Source organism: Petaurus breviceps, unplaced genomic scaffold (genome assembly GCF_028583685.1).
Source record: "Petaurus breviceps papuanus isolate PSGF00001 unplaced genomic scaffold, PetGlider_PUasm1.0 391, whole genome shotgun sequence".
Taxonomy (NCBI): Eukaryota; Metazoa; Chordata; class Mammalia; order Diprotodontia; family Petauridae; genus Petaurus; species Petaurus breviceps.
Window position 1 is genome coordinate 6,623 of NW_027186310.1, and position 9,957 is coordinate 16,579.

General features: G+C 55.9%; 1 protein-coding gene across 7 annotated transcripts in view; it reads left to right on the plus strand.

Annotated features, from left to right (window-relative positions):
* The window catches only part of ALG12 (ALG12 alpha-1,6-mannosyltransferase), a 10,805-nt gene extending 1,166 nt beyond the window's left edge, over positions 1 to 9,639 (plus strand). For 2 of the 7 annotated variants that reach the window (XM_069100316.1, XM_069100318.1), the window contains exons 2-11: positions 1,776 to 1,896; positions 2,361 to 2,629; positions 2,743 to 2,875; positions 6,523 to 6,696; positions 6,825 to 7,019; positions 7,638 to 7,741; positions 8,105 to 8,328; positions 8,420 to 8,589; positions 8,697 to 8,772; positions 9,041 to 9,639. In XM_069100316.1, the coding sequence (XP_068956417.1) occupies positions 2,468 to 2,629; positions 2,743 to 2,875; positions 6,523 to 6,696; positions 6,825 to 7,019; positions 7,638 to 7,741; positions 8,105 to 8,328; positions 8,420 to 8,589; positions 8,697 to 8,772; positions 9,041 to 9,272 (1,470 nt within the window). In that variant the 5' untranslated portion in view covers positions 1,776 to 1,896; positions 2,361 to 2,467 and the 3' untranslated portion in view covers positions 9,273 to 9,639. The remainder of the gene's footprint in view (positions 1 to 1,775; positions 1,897 to 2,360; positions 2,630 to 2,742; positions 2,876 to 6,522; positions 6,697 to 6,824; positions 7,020 to 7,637; positions 7,742 to 8,104; positions 8,329 to 8,419; positions 8,590 to 8,696; positions 8,773 to 9,040) is intronic. The other 5 variants (XM_069100320.1, XM_069100322.1, XM_069100317.1 and 2 more) reach the window with 3 other exon arrangements.
* Positions 9,640 to 9,957: the final 318 nt, after the last annotated feature.

Below are 9,957 nucleotides of genomic sequence, written 5' to 3' on the forward strand. Positions count from 1 at the left end.
AGAGATGCCAAAAGAAGAGGTGAAATAAACAGAGATGTTGCAGAGGGGAAAGGGAGGAGAGATGCTATGGGGATGAAATGGACACACCTTGGCACCAGAGTCTTTTAATAGGATACACTAACTCTCCAAAGAATACCTTGCTATGACTTATTCTTAGGATAGCCATATTTTAGCTCTGAGGGCTCTCTCCTTAATTTTTCAAACACTCCGTATTTAATGATTCATCCAGAATTGCAGCGGAGAAGGCTTGCATGCTTATAATCTGTAGTAACCAGGACCTACCTTTTTAATGGTTGGAGCTTCCTTGACATTCCATCGCCTGGTTCTCTTCCTGCTTGCCATAGTTTTCCAAAGATTGCCTCCACATTTTGTGGTCGCATTCCTTCATTCTTGGTCCCTAACCCAGCCATTTGGAAGGATTTAACTTGTCTAGGGAAGACTTTAGCCATGTTCATGACAAGCTGGAATGGCTTTTCCTTCCCACTTTCTTGTGGCTTGGCATAGTGAAAAGAATATTCAGCTCAGAGCTGGAAGACTTGGATCCAAGTCCTGGCTCCATTCTTTACTAGCTCTGTGACCAGGGGCAAGTCACTTGACCTTTCTGAGTTTCCATCCCTCCCCCTCCCCCATCTGTAAAAATGGAGCTAATAATATTTGCACTGGCAACCTCTTGGAGCAGTCAGGAAGGGAATTGTGTCAGTGTGAGTTTTGTTATTTTAACATTCTTGATCACAAGGTGAGGCTAAGATGGCATGGCCCATCTTCGTTGTGCCTCCAGGCTTTTAACAAGAGTAGATCTCGGTGCTGAGCTCACATTTCCCTGTGCTGGCACTCTGTTTTCTGTTGTCTCCCCTGTCACCACCTCATCCCCAAGAAAACCCTTTCAAGATAGTGATGATGCTCACTGCCCTCCGGTATTTGAGTCTCATCGGCTTCAGATACTGAAGACTTTCTTTCCATTTGGGGGAAAATAACTGAACAGATTCTCGAGTCAGTCATTATCACTTTGCTGTGTGATTCTTAAGATGGTGTTTGCCATTTAGAAATGCGCACTTGATTTTTCCCCTCACCTCATACTGAAACGGTCCTTGAGTTTAGAAGCAGCTCTTTATTCTGTGAATAAACCAAGAGAGAATAAGCCAAAAAAATCCCTCCGATCCCCAGCCTTATTTCTCTAAAGTTATTTTCAGCTGTTTGTAATCCCAGCAATGACAGGAATGTTCAAAGTGCCACCATCTGTCCAGCAAGACCCCCTTTCTGTGGAGCCACATTAAATAGCCCTCCCTAGTTGCAGCAGCGTGTGGCTATTCCTAGGTGTGGGTCTTCTCGATTGGCTTTAAGTCAAGTTCTCTGTGTCCTGTGACCCCAGTTCACAAATGAAAGGTTCTCTTCGTGAGCAGCAGGGCTGGGCAGATTTTTATTTGGGGGGCAATAAGGGGCAGGACAGAAGTGGCCAACGTGGAATATCCCCTGAGACACTGCTGGAGAGAGGGAGTTTTTCACCCCCTTCTGACCAAGGCCACCAGCTCATGGAGGCTGTTGGATGGGCAGGCTCTGGTCCTGCTGCCCTTCTCTGGAGGCATGAGACTGCGTATCTGGTCCCTGGGAGCCCTGTGGCACTTGTGGTCAGGGAGATAGAACTTTCTTTGGACTCTGCTGGTTGTGTTTGCTCTTAGGGTGGGATACCAGGCCCTGGCGGGGATGGGGAGGAGGGCAGGTGAATAGAGCTGGCCAGGGAAGAGGGGAAGTGCTCACAGGATGCTTTCCTCCCAAAGAGCAGGATTCTGGAGGAGACCAAGGGGAGCCCTGGCCCGTTCCTGTTTCTGCTGACCTGTCTGATGACAAGAACAGAGAGGGGAAGGAGCTGGTCTTAATCACAGGCCACTGAGGGCATCGGTGAGTCCTTGCCCTCTGCCCATCCTGTGCCTGTGTCACTTCTGGGATCTAGACAGGTGTATGTGGCTGTGGACATGGAGCCACTGGCCATTTGGGCGCGAGCTCAAGTGCTGCAGCTGTTCCCTGCATGGCCCTCACACTGTCCTTGTCACCTTAGGTGAGACCTCTGGCTTCTCATGTGAAGTGTCCGCATTGGACTGTGGGCCAGTGACAGCCAAGGAGTGAGCGTTCTGTTGGTGTTCTGAATGGTGTTCAAGATGTGCTGTGGGCCTGGGATTTTCTTTATTGATTTTTGTGTTCTGTTTGCTCAGAGGCCTAAATCTCAGGTTTTGAGGTTGAAGTTTCTGTCCTTGGGATGACAGATGTGTGGATCAGACAGGAGAACAGTGTCAGGTCAGCAGCCAGGATAAGGGAGTTCACGCTGCAACATGGTTTTCAGCATTTTTCCTTTGGTGTTTTCCCAGAACAGGTCCTTGTCTCTCCTCCCTGCCCAAGCCTAGAGGAGCAGAGCCAGGCTAGCACTGCTAGCTGGCCCAGGCTTCCAGACAGGGCCACCTCCGCCCATGCCAGCATGGCCGCGAAGAGACAAGCCAAGCGGCAGCCCCTCCTGCTCCTCCTGTTCATCGCCGTGGCCTTCGTCCACCTTGCCGCTTGTCCTTATGCCAAGGTGGAGGAGAGCTTCAACCTTCAGGCCATCCATGACCTCCTCTACCACCGCTGGGACCTGGACAAGGCGAGTGGGCCGCTGGGGAGGAGGGAGCCCTCCGGACGCCTGGGGAGTCTCCCCCTGCAATGGCACTGCGTGCAAATGCCCCGCTTGCTAACCGTGTACCCCTTTCTTTGTAGTACGATCATCACGAGTTTCCTGGCGTCGTCCCAAGAACGTTTCTTGGGCCAATCTTAATCGCAACTTTTTCCAGCCCTGCGATCTATGTGCTGTCCATGTTGGAAATGTCCAAATTTTATTCTCAGCTGATAGGTAAGGAGCCTTGAAAGGTGCAGGAGGAACTATCCTCCCACCACCAGAAACTCTCTTCTCTTGGAATCTGACCCCCGCCCTTGTGACAAATGGCCAGTCAGGAGCCAGCCCCGCTGCTTGTCTGCCCTGTAAGTGGTGATTTGCAGGCTCCAAGGGCACTCCTGACTAGCTGGCAGGGCCAGGGGAGGCCTTTTCAGGTGGAGCGCTGAGCCAGAGAGAGGGCGCGCAGGGCTCTGCTCACAGTGTTTTTCACTGCTGAGTGGGCTGGGGACAGAGCTAGGCCTGGGACACCACCCTTTGTAGCAGGTAGACCAGCAAGCCCAAACCAAAGAAAAGTCTTAAATTCTCATGGTCTCCTTGATTACTGACTTGGACCCAGGCTTCACCTTCCTTGGTTCTCTGCCTCTGTTTACCTTTTGACCAGAGGTCCCTTGGCTGGCTGATGAGGCAGCTTCTGCCTAATTGAACGATTTAAAGTGAGTGTTAGTGGAGAGACCTCTCAGACAGCCTCAGTGAGAGTCTGGTCCATCCCTACCTGATGGGCCACGTCTGAAGAAACGGAAGGAAGCCCCTTGGGCCTAGTGACCCCCAGAATCATTTAGGACCCTTCCCCTATAAAGTGAGGGACCTTCTTTGAAGGTCTCCCTCCTCACAGTCGGACATTCTCGTTGGAGTGAAGTCTTGCTAGGTGCAATGAAGCCCTGATATAAAGAGGTCTTCTTTGTAGATTGGGCTTGTCTGCGCTGTGGGCTCCCCCCAGCCCTTCTTTGTCCCAGGTGGGCACCCCCAAGCAGCCCTACAAGGACACTTCAGATAGCAGCATAAGACTGGGCTTCTTCACAATTTGAGATTCCTGGCTTCTGCCTCCTAGAAATGTTGCTGCATTCACATGAGGACTATTTGCATTTAATACACTCTGTGTGGCACCTGTAGACTGGCAGCCGACCTCCCAGGGGCCCCCCAACAGGTAGACTCCCCACAGCCTCAGAGTGGCTGTGATTGCCGAGTTGGGGTCTGCGCTGGGCCGGCTTCTCCTTTTTACCCACCTGTAGCCCAGGCTCTTTGCCATTCTCACCTGCTTCTATTGCAGACGCAGTCACAGTGTCAGGACCTTGAAGAACCCCCATTAGTGCAGCCCCTTCATCTTACCTCTCAGGAGGTCAAGGCTTGGCAAGCAGTAGGGATGTACCTGGCACGTCAGGGCTAGGACTGTGAGCCTGGGTGGGAGTGTAGCTTCACAGTCAGTGTGGGGACTTTGCCTCTGATGTTGCGATGGGCCAGGCTTCCAGGCACTGCTGCAGCCTAAAACATTGGATGAGAAAGAACCAGAGGGATCGGCCCTTAAGGCATTAAGAGCTGGACTCTAGCTCCCAGCCCAAGCCTCACCTGGTCATTGTTTTTGTTGTCTTTTTTTTTTTTTTTTACAGCAATCGGGGTTAAGTAACTTGCTCAGGGTTACACGGCCAGGTGTTTCTGAGTGGGTGCTGAGTGTCTGAGCCAGGATTCGATCCCAGGTCATCCCGACTCTGGAGCCGGTGCTCTTACTCGCTGTGCTACCTGGCCGCCCCTCACCTGGTCATTGTTTAGACTGAGGGCTCAGAATGTGCATAGTAATTGTTTATGTTTTGACCAGAAACCCTGAGGATCTTCCATTCCCAAATCTATTCCTTCTCTGCCTCATTTCTTACCTAGCCTTAATCATTGAATGGGGGTTGGCCCCGGGTACAGTGGGGGGAACCTTGGCCTTTTCAGACTGAGGTCTTTGCCAGGTCTCAGGTTTGTCAGAGGCATCCCCAGTGGTCCTGATCTGGACCCAGATGGCTCTGGGTGTTAAAGTGAAGCTGGTGACCCTGCACAGCCCTGGCATGTTGTGACCTCACCTCCCTGAGGTCACAGTCCTCCTCGAGAAGGAAGGACAAAGCATGACCAGCACAACAAAGCACTGTGGTGAGGCAGCTCTCCTCCGCACGGCCCGTGTCCAAAGCTTCATTTAGACTCAGTAAGTGGGTGCCATGAGCCATTCTCCCGGGTGACCAGTGTGGACAGCCGGTTGGGGCTTGTCCAGCTCCTTCCACAAGGGTCGTTCACGCTGTTGTGGCCTGAGGTGAGATTTGAAGAGCTAGTGTCTTGATGTAGCCCAGATTCTTAGGTGTCCTGGGGGGCACTGGCCTGGCACCTGCCTGGTGGAGTGCAGACCCCCAGCTTGAGGAGTGCATCGTAGGCTCATGGCCACAGAGTAAGGGAGCCAACGAAAAGGTCCTGGGAGGTCTAAACCAGGTGAGAAACACCTGGAAGGAAGGCTTCCTGGAGGAGGTGGTGCTGGGTAGGATTTGGGCAGGTACAGATTAGGGTGAGGGTCAAGGCATCACGCAGCTGGGCTTAGATGGCCTCGGAGCTGCTGCCCAGCTCAGAGCCTGATCTCCTGAAAGGCAACGCGGACACCAGGCACCGGGTCTATTCCTGGGTCAAGGAAGAGCATGTGGTGTATTAGAACGAATTACTTGGGGAGGATAAGGTTGATTGTACGGGTCAAAGGTTGGACCAGGAATCCCGAGAAAGCACAGCTGCAGCCACCTTTTATCACAGAGGTGGGGGGCTGTGGGTGTAAAATATTGCCTGCATGGTGGCCAGAACAGGCCGGCTTGTGGCTGTTTATTTATTAATTAATTGATTTATTTTGCCTTTTGGAGGGCAATTGAGGTTAAGTAACTTGCCCAAGGTTACATGGCTAGCGTTTTTTTTTATGTGTTAAGTGTCTGAGGCCAGAACTGAACTCGGGTCCTCCTGACTCCAGGGCCGGTGCCTTACTCACTGCGCCACCTAGCTGCCCCCTTGTGGCTGTTGTTAGGAGGAAGCAAGTGTGGGCGTGGAGAGACTCTCCCAGTGGGGGAGCCAGAGCAGCGGCCAAAATGGCCCTTCTCAGGAGGCCTGGGAGAAAGCATGGGTGGCAGAGAGATGGTCAGGCTGGTCCAGTGGTGGATGGAGAAGTCTGAACAAAAGGCACCGGGCAGTGGGTGGGTGTGAGAGCTGTCCCCAGGGAGATCAAGCGGCTCGGCTTATTTGGGGAAGAGGGTGCCTGGGGCAGTGCCCAGCTCATAACCTTGGGCCTCCCCCAGCGAGTGCAGACACCGCATTGGCCACCTTCGGGGTCCTTACCCCACCACACTCCCCTGAGTTTCACACCATCACACCTTTCCTGTGCCACCTGCAGCTGTGTTTCGGGAAGCTGGGTCTGGCCAACAGAGGACAAGTTGTCCTGCTGTCTGACCTCCCCCTCGCGCCTTCCTGGGCAAGTGCCCACCCTCCCGGGCCTGGCCAGGAGCTGTCCATATGGACAAGGGTTAAGGGGATCTGTTTTCTTGTGGACGCGGTGCTGGGTAGGGAGCCCGAGAGAAGCCTGGTGTGGCAGCCAGCTCCGCCACCTTCCTTTGGCGTGTCAGCCACACACCTTTCCCCAGAGGCCAAGTGCTACGGGCGGGTCACTCGCCGAGAGTTGGACCTGACCATGTAGAGGATGAGGTCAGTTTGCTGTTTGGGATGCTGGCCCCTGTGGGTCTCGAGGCCTGGTTCTCCTCTGCTTCTGGCCGTGTAGACACAGCCTGACCAGCTGGTGACACAGACCGTCTTTTTTCTCCCCTCCCCTTCAGTGCGAGGTGTCCTGGGGCTCAGCGTCATCTGGGGACTCTGGAAGCTGCAGAAGGAAGTGCGCAGGCAGCTGGGAGCCACCGTGGCCACCGCCTTCTGCCTCATCACCACCTCCCAGTTCCACCTGATGTTCTACTGCACGCGGACGCTGCCCAATGTGTTTGCGCTGCCCATAGGTACGGTGGTGCACGGGTGGGAGCCCCAGCTCTGGCCCTGCTGGCACTGTTTCGTGGGTCTGTTCCTGGGCCCCAGGGCAGAGGCCTCGAGTGCCGCCAGCAGCCCATCTGCCATCCCATCTCCGCAGTGCTGTTCGCCTTGACTGCCTGGATGCAGCAGAAGCGCGTGAGCTTCATCTGGCTCTCGGCGCTCGCCATCATCGTCTTCAGGTCCGAACTGTGCATATTCCTCGGCCTCATGCTGCTGCTGACCTTGTTAAGTAGAAAGGTCACGCTCCTGAAGGTGCTGTGTCATGCCATTCCCGCCGGTATCGTCTGCCTGGGTGAGTGCCCCCCCATCGCTCAGTGTGCATGCCTGGGGCTGGCCCTCCCGCCAGGGGTTTGGTGGGGGTACTTTGAGTCGCCCAGATAGAGGCCCAGCCTCTTAGTCGTCTTTTCTGTGTCCACACACATCACATAGTGAAAAGACAGAGGGCCTGAGACCCCTCCAGACACTGGCCTCAAAGGCATCCAGTGGCCAGGTCTTATTAAGTCTGGGAATGGCGCTCATCCACCCGCCGGCCTCCACGGAGGCATTGTGGTCACCTCCTCCTGCTTGAGCCCTTGGGGGTGGCCCCTGCTCATGAGCCTTGGGGGGCTGCCTCCCCATGCCCAGGTATCCCCAGCGGTGTCTCCCCTCCAATGTGGCCCATCTCAGGCCCCACCTTTCCCCAGGGGTTTTCCCTGCCTTCACTGCTTCCAGGCCAGCTTTCTCCCCAAGTTAACTCAGTTGGTCTGCATGCATGTGACATCCCTGAGTGGAGTATGAGCCTTCGACCTGGGGTTCTGCTATCTTGCGCCGTTGTAGGCGGTGTAAGTGCGTGACGGGCTTGCATGCCTGGGGGTTCCCGGAGGCCGCAGCTCATCTCCTAGCTGAAGGCCAGCGCTCTCTCCTTTCCTAGGACTGACGGTCGCTGTGGATTCTGTGTTCTGGCGCCATGTTCTGTGGCCAGAGGGCCAAGTGCTTTGGTACAATACGATTCTGAATAAAAGTTCAGACTGGGGTGTATCCTTTCAGCCTGGGGGGTCAGGAAGGCCTCGGGGCCACCGGAGAGTACCACAGGTGGCAGCTCCCCATCCCAGGAACTTGTCGCAGCCAGTCTCCCCAGGCTCTGAGGCCATGGCCTGGTCCTTCAGGCCCCTGGAGACGTGGACTCACGTGAACAGAGTCTGCTGGTGACACAGCTGTCCTGCCTGGGGCCCCAAAGAGCCGGATTAGACTGGGGGAAGAGAAGCTCCCCGTTAGAGGGGCAGCAGTGTCTGGGCACCTGCCCCCTGGGGGGTGGGGCCGGGGTCCCCCGCTGAACCACTGGCAGGAGCCCCACCTCATGCTACGCGCCCTCTCTCCTTGACTGCTGCTCCCGCACAGACCTCGCCCTTCCTCTGGTACTTCTACTCGGCCCTGCCCCGGGCTCTGGGCTGCAGCATCCTCTTTGTTCCCCTGGGCTTGTGGGATCGCAGGGCCCGGCTGCTGCTCCTGCCCGCCGTGGGCTTCATCTTCCTCTACTCCTTCCTCCCACACAAGGAGCTGCGCTTCATCATCTACACCTTCCCAGTCCTCAACGTTGTGGCCGCCAAAGGCTGCTCTCGCGTGTGAGTGAAGCTGGGTCTGGGCATGGGGCCCTGGGAGCTGGTGGGCCCTGCTGCACGGTCAGTACAAGCCTGATTGCTGCCATTCCCCCAGGTTAAATAATTACAGGAAGTCCTGGCTGTACAAACTTGGCGCCCTCCTGGTGGCTGCACACCTCCTGGTAAATGCCGCGTACTCGGCCGCGTCGCTGTACGTCTCCCACTTTAACTACCCCGGAGGGGTGGCCATACAAAAGCTCCATGAGCTGGTGCCCCCCAAAGCAGGTACGTGGCTTCTTGTCTGGATAGGACCCCGTGGCGTCAGGGCGCGGCTGGCCACAAGGCGCTCTTGGAGACAGTCCTTGCCCACCGGCCCTCCCGCTTCTTCCTAGATGTGGCGCTCCATATCGACGTGGCCGCTGCACAGACGGGCGTCTCTCGATTCTTAGAGGTCAACGACGACTGGAAGTATGTATGGCGCTGGCCGTCTTGGGGTCAGGTGCAGAGGCCACAGTCAAAGGCAGAGCTGGGATTTGAACCCAGGCCCGGGCTGTGCTCTAGAACATGGTCTCTGTTCATGTGGGAAGGTTCTATTTTATGACTGATTTATGGCTGCTTGAGTAGTCTTATGGTCGCCGGGGAGGCCTGGAAGCCGTCTTCCCCCTCTGGCTGGCGGGCAAGCAGGTAGCACCATGTGGGGCAGGTCATCCCAGGCTCTCCTCCTCCACTCTCCCAGGTACGACAAGAGGGAAGGTCTGCAGCCCGGGGCGGGGCCCATGATGTCCTACACACACCTGCTCCTGGAGATGGACCCCGTGCAGCTGTCCCACTACCAGAACACCCACCGTGTGCTGGCCAACATCGCGGGCACCACGGGCGTCAAGCTGAACCTCACCAAACTACCTCCCTTCGACCTGCATTTGAAGACCAAGCTAGTGCTTTTGGAGAGACTACTCAGGCCCTCGTGAGGGATGTGGTGCTCAGAGTGCCGGCCCCTCCTTTGCGTAGACCCCAGCTGAACCCCAGGGCGGTGCTGCGTGGGCACAGGCCTCTTTGCCTCTCCCCGGGCAGGGCCTGCCCATGTATCTGCAATAAAACCTTTTCAGAATAATGCCGAACCTCCGGCGGGGTCTGGGGCTCTACTGCCAGGCAAGAAGGCTTCCCTTCCTGTGACCCTTGGCCCGAGCAGGCCTGCCAGCGGTCCTGGGGAGCCCAGGCTCAGGGCCTGGTTCTGTCCTTACCACGGGTGACCTTGCTGAGCGTGACTTCAGCAGCCAGATTGAGCTGGGACCTGTACCATGCCAAAGTCCAGAATAAATGAGTTTTCTTACTTGATGTGCACAGAGGGTTTTGTGGCTTCTGGTCAGTGGGGGAGGGTAAGCCAGACCTGGGAGTCTCTCCGACTTCCTGTTTGACGCTTTGGTGTAAATATCCCCAAGAAAACAGGTGTAGTGGAGGAGCTGGGGGCAGGCAGGGCCCTCCTGGGGAGGACTGGACAAGGGTCAGAGCTGTGGGAGTAGAGGAGCCCAAAGGAAGAACCAGAGGACTGGAGGACACGGGGCCTGGGCCTCCGCAGTGGACTCTCCTGCTGCAGACCTCTGGTGACTCCTGGGCAGGGCCTGGGGCGGGCATCCAGCCATCTACAGGACTGAA